Source organism: Motacilla alba, chromosome 1 (assembly GCF_015832195.1).
Source record: "Motacilla alba alba isolate MOTALB_02 chromosome 1, Motacilla_alba_V1.0_pri, whole genome shotgun sequence".
Taxonomy (NCBI): Eukaryota; Metazoa; Chordata; class Aves; order Passeriformes; family Motacillidae; genus Motacilla; species Motacilla alba.
In genome coordinates this window covers 114138523-114156877 of record NC_052016.1, presented here as the reverse complement: position 1 = coordinate 114156877, position 18355 = coordinate 114138523, and the positions used below count along the sequence as shown (strand labels likewise).

The window sequence follows — 18355 nt, the reverse complement described above, 5'->3', positions numbered from 1 at the left end:
CTTGACTCCTCTGCTACTTGTGAGCACTGGAACACTTCCAGGTTTGCAGTTTACCAGCTTCTCAGGCACGTAGAATATGTTTCATATTGTGTCTTTTATAACTCTGGTTTCCCAAGCTTGACAGTATGACTCTGTCTGGGTTTGTTCCTCGACCTGGGTTTACCCTCATTCTGATAGCTATTTTGCATGATTTAGTATTCATACTTCACAAACTTAGACGGTATCATCATAAATTTCCAATTTTACAAAATGGTGCCAAGGAAATGGTACACCGGTTGTTTACATTGCAGCATGGAAAAAGATTGGAGCAGTTAACAGAGCAGCTCTGTTTACGATACAGCTTCTGCCAGCATTGGTGTCTAAGCTGTGGGTGTCACAGCCACAGCCAGGGCATGCAGCCATGGCAGGAGAACCTGTCATCAATGGCATGCTGAAGCTCAGCTCTTATTATGTCATTGTTGTTTACATGCTGGTACTTTTTTTTTTTTCAATCAGTAGCTTCTCTCAATCCTATTGACTATGTAATGCCTTGATTTTCCTGGTCCTGCTTTCAATTTATGTTGATCAACTTTATTTTTCTCAGCTATTTTTCCTCCCCTGTCAATAAAAAATCCACAGCTAAAGATGTGAATTTTCCAACTCCTGCACATTCAAATATCATGGTTTTGTGGGTTGTATGGCCACAATCTTTATTCACATAAGTAAACCTTAGTCCTAGGAAGTGATGGCTGCTTTTCAACTCTTAATGCAACCATATCCCCTCAGTGTAAACTCGAGGCTCTGCAGGATAACATGGGTGATATGAAATATTGTCTGTCAGTGAAGGAATTTTGACATGAAGAAGTTTTATTTAGCATTTTCAGATCTTCCTGTTTCCTGCCCCTAGCAGCACTATCTCCAATTTTTTCCTTGCTTCTTGGGCTCTCTAAATGTAGCCTTGCTTCTTTCAAGTCTGTGGCAATTTCATAGTATTTTGATATACATTTCCCAGGATACTTTGGCGGTATTTTGGCCTAGAAATGTGTGGGATATCCATCTAACAGCAGGAGATAGTAGATTTAACAGCAGAGAAAGCTGTGTAGCAATTACTGAAGTGTGAACACCCATGAACTTCTAATAGGATGGTCTCTACCTTCCCTTTTAACCTAGACATCACTGACAAACATTTTTCCAGGTTTGTTGGGTTTTTTCCCAAAAATATTAGTATTAAAAAGAGCCCCTGAAACAAGCCCACAAATATTGCTGGGCTATTAAGATATTATATGAAACATTTATACAGAAACAGTTACAACTCCTGCATGCAGTATGGCAGCCCTGCAGCTGACTTTGAACAGTCAGCAATTTGTCATCTCTGAGATATGCACAGCATTAGTATAGTTGGTTCAGTGAAAGGTCAGAAGATACTTCTCTGGTCATCCAGTCAGACCTGCTTTATAAAGTCATCCTTTCCATTTTCTGGCTTATTTTCTGCTTGAACTGCAACACACCTTTCTCAAAAATAATAATTAAAAAATCCCAGATGAAACCAAACCAACCAAGACCGGTTTCTAATTTCCACACATGAACAGCCATCCACATCTCCTGGTAAATTACTTCAACAGTTGAGGTAAAAAACCTGCACATTTTTCCTCAGCTGAGTTTATTTAACTCCATCTTTCTGTCACTGCTTTGCCAAACTAGAGAGCAGTCCAATACTGTATTAATAAACAGTAATCACTAAACCCTGTTTGTTCGCCATGAGTGCTGTTGCTCTAATTCAGACAAGAAAGCAAATATGGAGTATCTAATTAGCATTAGTTCAAAAAACAATCATTGTAGTGGTCAAAGCAATTATTTTTTTGGTCCTGATAATAACGTGGTTATCTTTAATCACAAGCTTTTTTTGGCTAAGTCAGATAATCAGAGTCTAAGTGGGTGGCAAATGTTGTTATAATAGAAGTTACAGTCGCTTCTTCATTGCCTCCTTAATGGAACACTTAAGGACATACATGAGCACTTTGAAATCTGTTTATTCTGATCCACTCATCCAGATTTTATATACTTAAACCTTTTAGGGATACGTTATTCTCAACATATGGATATAGGCCTATACTTTACACTTTGAAACAGCTTTGCCTACGGCACAGACAATCTGTGGAGCTCCAAAGTTATGGCTCAAGGAAGCTGTGCAAATACTGACCTTTATATCATCCTACTGACTGTTCTGTTGAGATTTGTTTACTTCAGTTGCAAGAAAAAAAGGGGGATCTTCGAAGTGATGCTGCTCTAGTTGACAGCATAAGAAAATACCTTCAGAAAATCTAACCAATTTTTTCCTTGATATATCCCAGTTTTCCTTTAAATATTTATTTCCTGATAGTACTGTTCAATCCCAATTCTGTGTATGACAGGACCCCAAGTCATTGAAAGTTTTGATTAGAGATTCCCAGGCGTCTTGCTTGCAGGAAGAACCCTGGAAAGCTTCAAAGCATGTTTAAATTCATGCTGTATTTTGAAGAACAGAGTGAGAATAATGGGGTTTTCTTAAGTATATAAAAAATCAAAATGACTGGATAAGACATACCAGAAGTAAAAGCTTTCTTATTAGAACCTACTGCAACTGTGACTAAGATAAAATTAACATTTTGCAATCTGTTACAGTCAGATTGCACTTTTTAAATGTAGTCCATGTAACATTTGTAGTGTGCTAAGGCTTTAGAAAAATACTGAAAGTGGGAGTTAAAAGCTTTTTTACAGCCAAAAAATCCAACTTCTTTCTAATATGTACATAGTAAAGCTGTTTTATTGTGTTGGGATGTAGTCAGCAAGATAGTATCAGCCAAAAAAACAATTTTAGAAACCCAAATATGTAAAGAATGAACAGTATGTTGTCTAGTAAGCTAAGAAAAGCTTACAAATAGGCCAATGCTTATATGGTTTTAGTTGCTTATAAATTTTAGCTGCTACTGTGGATTATCTATTTCTTTTATTTAGTGTTTGAAATCTAAGGGTCAGTATTTGTATAAAGTCAAACAGCCGAAGTCTTCCGAAAAATATAAATTCACAGATTTCTCCAGCCCTGCTCAATTAGCATAATAAAATTTGTTTTCTTTTTGCTCCCCCATTGTGCAGTTCAGAAACACCTTAGTTAACCTAGAAAATAAATATCTAGTACTTCTGATATATTTTATTACTGATAGCAATCTTCATTTAAAAACACTTTCAGATTTTTTTTTCTATCTAAAACATTCTAAGTTTCTGAGGCAGTGAGATTTTATTTAGTGAATTCCTACTTCAAATACAAAATCTTGAAAAAACAAAAATGCTGCAGAAGAAATTGAACAGTAATTTTTTAGTATTTAAAAGAGCACTGGAACATACTCTAATCCTTTCAAGGATTTGTGTACTTTAATTTTGAGATTTGGCTAGTGTAGTCCAGAAAACAAAGGATGAATTCTATATTCTGTATATTCTATATTTTAAATGCTCTTTTGCCTTCTTAGTTATCTATTATATTCTTAAAGTCAATATTTTTTGATTGTAGAAATAATCTTAAATTGGTGGAAAAAGTCTTAAATTGGTGGAAAAAGTCCATTAACTAGTTTGTGTCAAAGTGTATGTAAAACAGAAGTTGGGGTTTTTTTCTCTGACTTTCTTTTTCTTTTTTTTTTTTTTTTATTTTTTGGTCAGTGGCAGCAAATGTAGAAAGTACACAAAAACTTCTTATAAGGAAATTAAAATACAGATTTTTACCCACCCTTATTCCATACTCCTGACTGTCTGGTTGAACAAGCTGCACAGCATAGTAAAGGCACATATCAAGTAAACAGTGTTTAGGTTTTCTGCTTTTGCATTTCTGGACTTTATTTTAATAAGATGCATATTACCATTGTATGCATTTACACAGGGTCCATTTTCATTCAATACTTTCACAAATTCTTTGCCACTGCAATGATTTACTCCTTTTAGGACCAAATAGCCTGGGATGCTCAGCTTGATTCCAGTTCTCCTGCTGTTAAAAGTGGAGCTGAAGCTGTTCTATTCCAACCTGAGGAGACAACCCCATCCTTCATGTTCTACAAATGTCTGCAGCTGGTGCTCCTTCCCTCTGCAGGAGAGCTCGGGATGTGTGGGATGGAAGGAAGGGTATGGGGAGAGGGCACGGAGGAGGGGAGTGAGGTGGTAGTGCCAGCTCCTCCTCCTCCTACCTGTTGAAAGCCTTAGGAGCCATCATCCCTCCTTCTAACCACAGGAAAAGGTTAGAGCTGAGCTTTCTGGGAATTCTTTCTGGTCTTCACTTCAGCACTGCCATCTCCCCTGGAAAACAGTTTTCCAGGGTGATTGTGACAGATTTAGGTTATTATATATGATGAGGACATGGGAAAGATGGATAGAAATGCAAGTCTCATCTAGGGAATGGATGGAGAAAGGACACTTCTGGATAGGATAGGAAGTGAGTTGGCAGAATGCAGAAATTCATGTTTCTACTGCTAGCTCACTGAAAACCCTGCTGACCCATTCAAATCATCTTCTCCAGACAATATAACAAACCACTTTAAATTTTCCAGCCACCTTTGACTCCTAATCCTCTCGCAATCTCAATGGTCCTTTCTCCCTGCTTACTCAGTTTCCCAGTCTTTTCCCTTTGCTCCCTCCTTACCCCTGGGTCATCACTCCCTCCTCCTGTGCTCCTCTACACTTGAGTCCTTTTCCAAGGCATATACAGCCTTGATTTTTGCTTATGCTGCTTCAAACTCTTCCTGAGTGCAGAATTTATGTCTATTTACTTTCTGTGGTGGTCACTTGTCATATATTTTAAATAGCATAATGAGTTTATTTTTGGCAGATAAAAACTGACAATTCTTAACAAAAAATGAATAACTTTATTTTTAAAAACTAGCATGTATTTGGATTTTGTCCTTGATAACTTTGAATGACAAGAAGGCTGTCAACTCTTGTCAATCAATTCATTATGTACTTGACAACCCTGAGTTAGAACTGAAGAGAAGAGCAAGGCTGAGGAGTAGCAAACCTAATTCTAGATAAATAAAAGAAAATTACTCCACAGGAGAGAATGAAAATGCCAAGTGGACATTGCTGTATTTTTCATCCATCAGTGATCATTTGTCAGTTTTTTCTTGACAATCTGGGGCCCAGATAAGTCAGATTTTTGCACTTTACTGATTCTTTTACCTTTTCATTTTGCTAACATATTTTAAAGGAATAGTTTTAAATACAATAGGAGGTAGTGTAGTTTGTCTGTAAGAGCACATTAGGAATATGTACCTCAGAGATCTGTCTCATATTCTGGCATCAGCACCTGATTTGGAAAAAGGCTGAACTGGGAAAACTTCTGATGATGAAATTTAAACTACCTATATCTTGATACTCTATGCCTAAATCAGTTACAGCTCTTCCCTGGAATTTTCTTATGGGACTTCAAGGAGCAACCCAATCCATGCTTTGCTTGTGAGCTTTGAGCATTTAAACAGTGTGTCCAAATCTCTTCCGAAGAAATCTATTCCATTTGCAAGAATATTGAACAATATTAGCCACAGGGGCCTTGTGAAAATATGGCAAAACTTTCCCAGTGAGTAATCCTTTTAAATTTAATGTATAACAGACTTTGCAGCTATAAAGATGGATTGCAAATACTGTGCCAGGGCATCTCAGGAAGTGAAAGATATTTGAAAGGTGATCAAGTATTGATGTGTAGTACTACTGTTTTTATTGGAAATAATGGCTAATAAATTAAGATGTGATTTCATTTTTGAAAGCATAAGCTTTTTAGAAGTGAGGGTGAGTTGGTTAGAGGTTAGTGAGCTAGTACCTCAGCTTTGGTTTTTGGCTTCCTCCTTGTACTACTGATAACAGCTCAGGTACTATTCAAGGTGTTTTTAATATAAGCAAACAAATAAACACAAAAGCAAACTTAGAGAAACGGCAGGGCAGTTTACCAAGGCTCCAGTGAAGTTAATACCAAAGCTGTAGCTTGCTTCAGTGCAGTTATGTTTTCTAAGATAGGAAATTTACTCTCCTATTCAACGAAACACAGTTTTCTAAGGTTTGCACTATCTTTTCCATATATTCTATTCTTAACAGAAAACATTCTATCTCTTCAAATCCCATTCTATCCCTTTTGTAAGATTTTTTTTTCTCTACTGATCACACACAATTTAAAATACTGGGATCTGAAGAGGAGCTCATTGAAATGAACACTTGCAGCTACACAGGGTCCTATTAACTTTGGCTTAATTTGCTTTTAATTGATTGCTATGGAATAAATATTAGAAACAGGCAATGTTTGTCTTCATAGTTTTTGTACATTGGAAATGATACTAAGTTTTCATACCTGATAGATATTTGAATGTTTGATTTGGCTGATATTATTTTGGATGACTATTTGAGCAAAAATTGGTTTATTTTTTACTTGCTGATTTAAGTTAAAATAAAAATTTGTGCCTAATGTGATCTTAGTTCTTTTCCACACTAAATTTAGTGATAATGTGGAAAGCACTGAATTCTGTTGCGGATTTTGTGCAAAACTTCCAAGTAAAGGCAGCTTTGACATTGGGTATAGTGCTGTAAAGCTTAACTCTTGTGAGATGCTCTTGTTAAGACAGTCAGTGCTTTTCAGTGGAAAAATTTTGCATTTCAAGATGCTTGACAGGGCAGGAGGGAATGCTTTCTAAACAGTTGCTGTGAGTTAATGATGGCAGGCAGCTCAGCCCCACACAGCTGCTTGCTCACCACCTGCCCCCTTCCCATCCCTACCTTCCCAGTGGGATGGGTAAAAGAACCATAGGAGTAAAGATGAGAAGACTGGAGGGTTGAGATAAAGACAGTTTAACAGGTAAAACAAACCTGCCCATGCAAGTAAAGCAGAGAAGGAATTCATTCACTAGTTCCCAAGGACAGGCAGGTGTTCAATCTCTTCTAGGAAAACTGAGGAACAGTTGCTTGGAAAGACAAGTTCTTTTGCTCCAGACGTCTCCCTTTCATCCCTCCCCACAGCCTTTGCTGCTGGACATTAGGTTGTATGGGCTGGGATATCCCTTTGGTCACTTGGGGTCAGCTGCTCCCACTGTGTCCCCTCCTGGTTTGTTGTGCACCTCCAGCCTGTTTGCTGGTGGAGCAGCATGAAAACAGAGAAGGCCTTGGGTCTGTGTCTGTGCTGTTCAGGAACAGCTAAGAGATGCCTGTGTTATCAACACTGTTTTCATTGTAAATGCGAAGCATAGTGCCATCCAGGCTGCTGTTTGGGAATTAGGTTCATCCCAGCTATGCCCAATACATCCATGTGAGCCTGGGCCCAGCTGAATAACATTTGCTTACTAATTCTTTTCATTCTTTGTAATGAGAATTTTCTTTTTTTCCAGATGAAATCAAGGGTTGGGATTCTAAAAAGATCAATTTCTGAGAACATACTTATTTTTGGAAATTAAAACCAAAGGTGCCACCACTCAGAGTGGGGATATAACTTCTCCATTTTCATTTGCAAGCTAGGCAGTTGAAAATGAGCCAATAGCATTCTTTCCATACTTTATGAACATAAATTCTATTTACTGAAATCTACCTCCACTTATGCTGTTGAAGTAAGGTACTGGAGCAGTCTTTGCCATTCCTTCCAGTGAAACTGTTGGAAAATAAATGGTAGAAATACATCTTCATGCACATTCTTTTAAAATGACTTGTGGAAGACTACTGCCAGAAGATGAGCACATCTAAAAACCTGTTACAATCAACAAACCAGTGCTAGACCAGTAACAGATTTTGATTTTGATTTCTTTCCTAGTTCCTTTTTGTAGCCAGAAACTCCTCTGAAAATTGTTCTTTTACTAACCTTGAAAAGAGGATGAAAATTAGCAGCTAAGCCCTGACTAAGAAAGAGAATAGTAAGAAACTAAGAATTTGATGGTAAAATGAATAAATATGTCAATTCTCTTCTCACAAGTTGAATTATTTTTAAATAAGTTTATTGAATAAAACTTCATTATTTGTGTAATGAGAGAGAAGAAATTCTGATTTCTCTTTCCTGTTTGCAATAAGAAATTTCATGGCTCAGTATTTTTATAATTATCACCAAATTTCACTCACCAGTCAAGGTGTTTGTGGTGTACCCTATATCTGCTACTGTGTTGATCTAAATAACTTTTCTCCCTCCAAAGCTGCTATTCCTTAGCACCTAAGAACACAGAATACTAAGAGAGAGCTAGTAAAATTATTCTGACCTTCCTTATTTTCTTGCATGAATTTCTCTCTTTTTTTTTTTTCTGCCAAATTTCCATTTTCTCTGTCAGTTCTCTTGGGTTTGTTATTATCTCTTTTTTATTATGCACTGTAAATAAGAGAGGATCTGCAGTCTTGGTGGAACAAGAGCAGCTATTTCATCCTGTCCTGTCCAGTCACAAAATAAAATATTCTGAATCACATCCAATCTCAAAGAATTCTGACTGCGCCTTTTTGCAGTCCCACTGGATGATTACTGTGCTTTATCAGTATATGACCACTACAGCCAAATTCTTTTCATATCCTGTATCTGCAGGTCATGTCTCTACAGCTAATAATTTCATCTATCTTCAGTACCTCCAGGAAATTTCCTTTTCGGGATAGACAGCTGCAATGGATAGATAGTGATTTCTCTGTGTGGGGAAAAATTACTATATTTCATCACCTCCAGAAGTACAGAAGAAGCTCACAAATTTCTGATACGCAGCAGGAAAACATGGTTTGGATAAAACATTTCACTCTGCAGAATGGTAGGGTTTGCAATTTCAGGTGCTTTGCATGGCTTAAATGTTGGGACCTTCTTAGCTCCATTTCTTTGTGGAGGATTTCCTTGTTCTTCTCTTTCCTTCCCTTTTCCAGCACTAGGAATAAGGCATATTGTAACAGAATCATAAAAAATACACCAAGTCTTAAAAGAAATTATGCTGGCATATTTTACAAACTGCACAAAGGCTGCACTTGTAGGTTTGCAAAGTGGTTATGAACTCTAAAATTGCACTTTTAGAAGAAAGGGATCCTTCATGTAGTGGTCTTTTCTGTGTAAGGATTGTTCTCTCTCCATAATATCTCAAAAACTTTCCAATTAGGTCAAGAATTATAGTTGTATCAATTTTCCAGACTCTCAATAAAACCAGGTGTCTTTTGTTTGCATGCTTTACTCTAAAAAGCTGAATGCATGGCACAATATTCTTTTCCACATTAAGATAGCTTCTAACATGGGCTTGGGATCAAATTTTATTCTCACACATTTAGAAGATCAATCAGTTAATGTAATAGGGGAAAGAATTATTATTTTATTTAATCATTAAAATGGCATTTTTAGGGGCAGGTGCATAAAACTTTGTCCACTAGTTACACAATAATTTTAGTGATAAACTAATTTTACACTACTTTGACCTAGGTCAGTAATGGAATGATCTTTAAATTGAATTACCTCAGGAGGTTATTTTGTACTATTTTTCATAAATCCTTAAGACAGGAAGGTGTATTTAAATTCTGTAATTCAGATGTTCGCAGAGCATTTTATTTCTATATAGAGATAACTAAAATATTCAGAAAGTTATCAAACTTTTTCATCTGTTACATAAAAAGAGCAGTGGTAAGAGCTTGCCTCTCCTTGAATTTTATCTAAATTGATTAAAGTCTTTATTCAGGAAGTTTAAATACTGGAAACTGCATTTTTCCCCTAGTGGATTAGGTTCCAACTCAAGATGGCCTCAGAACTGTTTATGGCATATCTTGGATATATTCTAATAATGTTGTATAAATATCTAAAGTGACTCCCAAGAATGCTGTTGACTGTACTGTCTGACCTGTCATCCATATCTGATGCTTGCTGTGGTATAGCTGAACTTTGATGTATTTTAATTAAGTCTCCTCTGACCATTCTTCCTTGTGGTGGTTTAGCTTGTTATCCTGCTCCGTGAGCTGGAATATGCAGAGCTGAGTCAAAGGAAAAAAATGAGGTCACTTTTTTAGAATCCAAATTCTTGAAAATGGGAATATATTTGTGTTTTCTATCTACTGCCTTTTTTTCTTTTGTTTGGTTGGTTTTTTTGGGGTTTTTTTTGTTTGTTTGTTTGTTTTTGTTTTTGCATATGAGGCCAAAATAAGGCACTCAGAACCTCACTGCTTATTTATGGCTTTTTCCTTAATGTATGGAAATAGTATCTTGAAAGATAGGTGTGAATGTTTGCTGGAATTTCACACTTGCAGCTGTTAATAAAGAAGGATAATGTTGTAGGTGACTCCTTCCAAGGGGAATTAAGGGCCCTGTATACAAATTGGATCCATCCCAGAGAGAAGACTTTTGCCTCCCTGGGGTCCAGATAAGAGACATGATTAAGAGACTTCTTGGACTCTGATTATTACCCACTTCTGGTTGTCCAAGTCAGCAGTGACAAGAAGTTCTAGGGCAATCAAAAAGGACTTCAGGGCACTGGAATGACTGGTTGAAGGGACTGGAGCAGAGATGGTTTTCCTGAATCCCTTTGGTAGCAGGGAAGAATTCTGAGAGGTCCAGGAGAACACACCTGATCAACGCATGTCTTAAAGATTGTTGTCATTGGCCTTTTTGATCAGGGGCTGGTTTATACAGCACCAGCCCTATTGGAGAAAGATGGAATTCACTTGTCTAGAAGGGGGAAATGTTTGCAGTTTGCAGGATTGTTGATCTTCTGGAGGGCAGGAAAGTTTAGCAGACGGACCTGGACATGCTGGAGCGATGGGCTGAGGCCAGAGTCTCAACGAGGCCAGGTCCTGCCCTTGGGTCACAACAACCCCAAGCAGAGCTACAGGCTGGGGGAAGAATGAATGGAAAGGTGCCTGGAGGAAAAGGAGCTGGGAGTGCTGGTCAACAGCAGCTGGACATGAGCCAGGTGTGCCAATGGCACCTGGCCTGGACCAGCAATAGTGTGGCAGCAGGACCAGGGCAGGGATTGTCCCCTGTACTGGGCACTGGTGAGGCCACAGCTCAAATCCTGTGTCCAGTTCTGGGCCTCTCACTACAGGAAAGGCATTGAGGGGCTGGAGTGAGTCCAGAGAAGGGCAGCAGAGCTGGGGAAGGGTCTGGAGCACAGGTCTGGATGAGGAGCAGCTGAGGGAGCTGGGGGTGTTTGGCCTGGAGAAAAGGAGGCTCCGTCTGATCTCTCAAACTCCCTGGAAGGAGGCTGTAGCCATGTGAGGGTTTGTCTCTTCTCCCAGGCAACCAGCAACAGAACAAGAGAAAATGGTCTCACGCTGAGCCAGGGAGGTTCAGGTTGGACATGAGGAAGAATTTTTGCACCAAAAGGATGGTCAGGGGTGCATATGCTGCCTGGGGAGCACCATTCCTGGAAGGAGTCACCTTGGTGGAGTCACCTTGGTGGAGTCACCATTCCTGGAAGAGTTCAAGATGTTCAAGTTCCAAGTACTACATGCTATAGTTTAGCTGAAGTGGTGGTGTTTGGTCAAAGTGTTGCCTGTAAGCAGAAGAAAAGCTTTTCCAAACAATGTTAAAGTGCTAATATAAAGAGCAGTTCTTTAATTAAAGCTTTCAGGTGCACAAATGCAGCTATGCAGGCAAGAAACACAGGATTTCTACAATTTTTATAAGGTTAATTAATTAGTCTATCTATCAGGTACACCCAACAGGACAACAGTTGCCCTGGTGACCCGCCCTTGGGCACCTTGGAGTGTCTCCAGGGGGTTCTTGTTTTGTCTCTCGAATGCTGGTGCAAAACAAGATGTCCTTGTTAGAAATTCTTATCTTGACAATAAGACTAAACAGAATTTCAAGAGTGTAACATAATGTGTTAGAAAGAGTTAGCTATTGTTCTAAAGTATGGAAAATGGTAAGAAAGTTCTAGAAAATCTAAAACTATATATTAAAAATCTACAAAGCTGCAAATAAATTAAAAAGCTAAAAACTCTTTCAGCATCAAAAGGTTAGACTTGATCATGGAGGTCTTTTCTAACCTTAATGATTCTGTGTGCATGAATAAGAAGATCCACCTCTGAGAATTTTCACTACAAGTTACGCTCTTCTACATCTAAATTAAATGAAAAACATATTTAAATGTAGTTTTCTGTTATCAAGTTAAATATATATGGAGATTTATATCTGGTTATTTCATAAAAGCCTGTTTGAAATTAAAAGCATCCAAATAGTTTTAGCTTTTAGATTTATTATATTTACTTGTTACACATCACTGCCTTGTCCCTTGATAAAGGGAAATTGCTTAGTGCTTCTCTTTTCCTGTGAATAAATTCTCTCCTTTAATTTTAATTTAATGCACTGTCTTGCTAAAAGAGGTCATGAAACAATTTGAAACAAGAGGTTTTGAAACAGCTCACTATACTAATTTCAGAGTTGTACTTTTTTTATTTGAAGGCTGTAATTAAGATTCCATTTTTGCATTGTATTTCACTGTGAAGACACAGGTTTAATTACCTTGAACTTCTCCTACTGTCCCAGCAGAATATGTCCAAAGCTCATGGGGAAATGGATTCCAAAAGTTACCAGTGTTTCCAGGGAAGGTGAATCAGTGCTTGTGGTTCTTAATATAGACCAATGCCGTAGCTGACTGGGCCTCCTAACGTATGTGCAGCATATGTCAAACAGCCTGTCTGTGTCTGCTGGGATAGTTTTCATCCCTTGAAATAACATATGCTAAGCCATGAAATTTTATCTTTCGTTGTGATGCACACCAGAGGTTCAGTCAATATATTGGTTTCAGCTAGGGAATATGAATTTTCTGAGTTCTGAGCGATATCAACAGACTTTCATCGTCTGGGTGGGGCTGTAGACAAGTTCTTGCCATTTTTTCAGCCTGGAACTTTGTTCAGTAGGTTGAATTTCATGCTGTTGTAAATGCAGAAGCCACTGTGGCTCATTCAGCAGCAGGCTTCTATCAGTTTGGATGCACTACTTTAACACCACTGAAAATTCATGGATAGTGCATCAAGGATAAAAGGTAGCCTCTGATTCTTGTTTATACATGTTTGAGAAACAGCAGTTTCCAGTGATGATGTATTTTAATTTGCCATATGTGAAAAGTTGAATTAGCATATTCATCACCCAGCCCAGAAGCAGCACTGTGATTGCTCTCCCAGGCAGTTCATAAATTGTGCAATTCCAGCAGTCAGCTCTGTCTCCCAGAGACAGCTCTGCATCCTCCCACAGCAAAGTGAGTGTGAGGACTTGATCAGGACTTTAAAACAAATATGACTTTGGTATTCTCTAAAAACTGGTGGAAATGAGCATCTACAATTCCTACTAGCTTTAGCAGTAGCCTGTCCTGTGTGATGAAGATTAGAGGTCAGGCTCTGCTCTGGGAATATGCTCTTCTCCTGGATACTGCACAGCCTAGATAATAACTGTGGTCCTTTTTGTGTTCAAACCATCAGAGGCTATATTGTGGTCATTACCTTTTTCTTCTTTTAGGGGATTAAATGATGGAGCAGAATCCTGTAACTACTCTCTTGCCTGTCAACCCTATTAATCAGGTGTCACCTAGTAAGTGGTTTTGGAATTGCTGGAAACTTGTTCCCTGGGCAGGATTCATCAAGGGGCTATCCCATCAAGCAATGAACTGGGCAAAGAGTTACCACAGCAGTTTTGTGTCAGATGTGTACTTATTTAAAGCAATTTTGTTATGTTTTTAATTGATGTTGGGATTAGTGGGCGACAATCAAAGCATTTGCTGCTCTGACAGATAAGATACCTGTTAATTTCAGCAGTGTCCAAATGAATGCCAAGATATTGAGAACCCCTTTTTTCTCCTGTGCTCTTACCTCTCTATTCTTATTGCCACACGTATGTCAAAGGAAGCATCATGCTGTACTGGGTAGACTTGCACAAAGTATTTTGATTTAGGTCAATGCCACTGAATTTGAAAGATCACAGGAAAGACTACATAAGGTTAGTTCATGTAACTCCAGAAAATTGTAGAGCAGAGGGAATCAGTGATTTAACAACTCAGTACATTACACCTTCCACACTGGTTTCAGCCTGAAAGAAAATGCTGTGTATGCTCCTAGACCAGTCCATGGTAAAAAAACCAAAGTCCAGTGGGGGAGGAGGATTGAGAAATCCACTTCAAAGGCACATTCATACCACGGGTTAAACCCTCAGCACAGGCACATCCACAGTGTTCTTGGTATTCTTGGACAGCACAGGGAGTTGTAATGTGATTTTCCAGTGACAGAATTTGTTATGGTAACTGATACTGTCATAAAAGAAAATGAGTATTTGAGACATGTAGAATAACACAAGAGGAAATATTGGCCAAATACTACAGATAGCTTAATTTGAGGAAAAAAAAACCCCAAAAATTCCAAAACAAACATTATGAAACAAAAACTAAATAACAATTATTAAAATGCCTAGCTTTCATTAAGATAGGGAGAAAATTACCTCTTCATTAACACTCCTTGATTATTTTTTTCCTTTATGTGCTGAGTAGGGAAGTAAAAAGTTAACATAGTATTGAAACAGAAAGAAAATAAGACTTTAATGAGGGTTTCATCAAAAGGTTAATAAACTCTCACCCGCCTCAATCTCCCAATTTTGTTGTGCATTGCTTTTCAGTGCTCATTCTCTATGAATCCTTACAGTTATATTTCATTAACATTGAAATGTGTAATAAAAAACAAAAGAAAGAAATTGAAACATGTTTCAAGAAATCATTGCATTCAAATATCATTGCAAGGTCTGATTCAATTCATTTGTTGTTGACCAATAGTATTTGAAAAGAAAAATTAAAGAAGACATTGAATTTACTAAACCTTTATTTTTAGTGGTTGTCCATAAAGTTTTGCAAGTTTCAGAAAGCAGTGTAGACATACTTTATATGTTGAGTTTAACATAGGAGCAACATGGCCCCTTTTTGGGACTTAAAGTTGCATAGATTTCAGCAGGTTTGTTGCAGAAAAAAGAACAGCAGATTTTCACCAATAGCATGATGTGTTAGCTCAGATGGTGACATACCTGGCACAAATCGTGTCTGCTGTCACATTTATGATAACAGAATATGGACAGAAAGTTAACCTGGGGAGTCAGTGGGCAGTCAGCAATACTGATTAGGACAAGGTAATCAACCTGTATTGTAGGTGGGTGAAGAGAGGAAAACAAAAAGACCCCAACCAATTCATTTTGATAATTCAGTTATTATTTTGCTTATGTTACTAGAAAAAAAAATGAAATAAACCATGAATCTTGGAAGATTCAGATGTAGTTTATATTTTCTTTTATAATTTTCAGTAGATTTGGTATTTTGTTTTGGTTGGTTGGTTGGTTTGGGTTTTTGTCTTAATTGTAGAGTTTTGCTCATTATTTATTTGGTCAGTGCTTGACAAAATGAAGCTGCTGTGTGTTGGGAGACATTATTTGGAATTTCCTTATGTTAGCATATGGATTACACCTTTCTAGATAAAAAAAGAAATTGTTAGAGAATATGCTGTTTTTAATTCAGTAGGATGCTGTTGCTAATGGTGGGTGCCTCCCTGAACCTTTAGGAACTGTCAGTACTACTGTGCATTTCTTTTTAGTTCGTTTCTGTAAGAGTTGTTCCTACCTAACTGGTAGTTTAGTACTCACAATTACAGTCTTCTTTTAAAAATTTTAATCTTTCCAAACTCAGTACCATTGTCACATCTCATTAGACAGTTTTAATGCCACATACTGTATGAAGGAATGTTAACCAGTGGACTTCTCATCAGCTGGTAGTGTAAAACAGACAAAACAACAGAGCCTCTTTAATGAGATTTCTCATGCCTTTCTTACTATGAATTTGTGCTAGCTTTTTACTCATTTTATTGAAATCCTCAAGATTAAGTGACCTACCACTGTTTATTGTGGTAGCATTACTCTTTTTCATCCCTCTTTTTTTTGATTTTTCTGGTGATCCTCTTTGTCCCTAGCTGCCACTATCCTTGTGTTTTCCCTCACACCATTCTGAACAGCACCTTGTCTACTGACGCTTTACAGCTTCCCATGGAGTTTCAGGACTATTCAGTCTTACTGCTTATGCTATGGTTAATGTAGACTGACTGTGTTTTTATTTTTCAGGAAACTGAAGCAGCAGTGCAGGCTAAACAGCCGAATGTGGAAGAGGTTTTATCTAAAGGGTGTCATTTATATAAGGAAAAACCAGCTACTCATCCAGTGAAGGTAATGAAGCAACCTTTAGCAATATCCATTGCTGTGTAATAGGTTATGCTTCCCCTGTTGTACACTTATCCTTGATGTGCTCTGTTTAAAATCAATAGAAGAACCTGGCAAATGGCATTTGTTCTATTCTGTGATAGCATAGCCAGGGAAAATGTAATGCTCCCAGCTAAAAAACTTATGCATATTGTGATGGGAATATTGTTTATGACATTAAGGTTGTTTTACTCGCTCAAGAGTAATTCACACTGAAAACAAATGTAACTTTTGTTGTGTAATTAATGGCAACATGTATCTTGTTTTTAAACTCCTTTATTTTAAATTTCACTTTCGGAAATTTTTTCAAATAAAAAACCAGCAAATTTTCTAGAAAGGTAAGAGTTAAGTTATAAACAGAGTACTTTGCTTTCATTTTTGTTTTTCATTTTGAAGGAAAGAACACATGGCAATGTAGAACTTTCTCACTCAATTTCTCTGCCAAATTTTATCTAGAATTACTGACTTGATTCTGTTTTGGAGCAGAGGACACATTGTTTGGAAGGATATGCCTCCAAGCACTTCTCTTTTAGAAAAAATGTACTTTTCTAAAATCCTTCAGCTTACAAATCAGCTAAAAGGGGATATTTTATATGCTTTTCCTAAAAACTACGAGGACCTTCATTGAGACTAGAGTGCCATTTTCTATCCTGTGGAATCTTGAAGTCATCAGCAAGCATCCTCTCGTGTCTGGGTCAGCTGCTTTTCAAGCAGGAGACCAAACTAGCGAGGTCAATACCATACAGCCAGAGCTCGGTCTGGTTTCTAGTGTTATAACTGCTAATTAAGTATCGTAAACATAATGATTAAGAGCTCCCAGAAACAGTAATAGTGACTTATTGATTACACTAAGTATCTATTACAATTGCTTCTGACTGGGCCGAGATAGTAAACTTAGTATTTAGAGCTTTTCAAAATGTACAGCACTCCAAAACTGCAATTGGCAGCAAAAGGGTTTCTCCACAAAGATAAGATGTCCGTAGGTGATCTCCACAGTGAATTTCTTGTTTTTCTGTCTCTGTTTAGTCACTATAGTTGGAGTATTGTTTTCCTACTTCTAAAAAACTTCCTCTGAATTATTTGTCCATCCCACCCTGATCTCCATTCACGGGAACACACAAATGAACTGATACCCACTTTAGAAATTAATACATGTGTGAGAATGATTTGGTTTCTCACCTTGTTTCCTGAACAGAAATGCTTAAGAGTTCATATCCCCTGTGGTATGTGTGCCTTTTTAATGATCAGTACTCCTAAACAAGATAAAATGCTGGAAGAGGTAAACTCAAGGTGATTTGAGTGGGCAGAAGCAAGAGTCTGTTGGGTGTTTTCCTTGGCTAATAAACCCCTATTTTTGTTGGGAACTGAAATGTCATTTACACACTGAATGGATGATGGAACAAGAATCATTCCCCAATAACTGCATTTACTAATTTTGTGTGACTTCAGCTGCAGTCTTTGGGGATCTTATTCCACATTTTAACAAGCAGAGCACTTGAAACAACAGAAAGCTGCAGATTTTGGCTTTCTAGATTTTTTAATTGCGTATGAAGAATTGCAGAATGAATGCTGGTATTTTCAAGAGGAAGAGCTAGTACATGTTTTACATAAGAATGACAGAAGTATAAATTATGTTGAAATTATTCTCTTTAGCCCAAAATTCTGACACAGAAGTGTACTCTGTCTATGTATTCTGAGTGTTCACATCAAAGACTGAAACTCTCCAATTTTTACCAGATTTACTGGGAAAAGATGACTCTTTAAAAATTATAATATTCCTTGAGTTATAGTTTTGGCAATGATATCAAAAGAGATGTCTGTGAGGACATTAGTAACTTGCAGAGTAGTGCATATTTAATTTTTAGTCCCTCTTTGATTGCATTTTACTTGTTTCTTTACATTCTGTAGTTCATTTAATTGTGCAACCAGTGAAGTTAATTTCTGGTTCAATGTCTGTATAGTGCAATAAGTCATACAGCAGTGGTTATATGCTGTCAGGACTGTTGAACTGCTTTCTTGATGCTGTAGGTAGGTTTCCTTAAGTCATCATTCTTCCTGAGTTACTTTCAGCAAAGTCTGCAATTTATATGTTTCAACACAAACTTTTTGATTGACATCAAAATAATTTTCCACATGAAAGGTATTTTGTGGAAGCAAAAATAATTTTTACTCACATTAAGATGG

The 18355-nt window shown here is 37.5% G+C and overlaps 1 protein-coding gene across 11 annotated transcripts in view; it reads left to right on the top strand.

Moving 5' to 3' along the window:
- DMD (dystrophin) overlaps window positions 1-18355 on the top strand; it is a 1161005-nt gene that overhangs the window by 797032 nt on the left and 345618 nt on the right. For all 11 annotated transcript variants that reach the window (XM_038157590.1, XM_038157575.1, XM_038157541.1 and 8 more), the window contains one exon: window positions 16037-16138. In XM_038157590.1, coding sequence (XP_038013518.1) covers window positions 16037-16138 — 102 coding nt within the window. The remainder of the gene's footprint in view (window positions 1-16036; window positions 16139-18355) is intronic.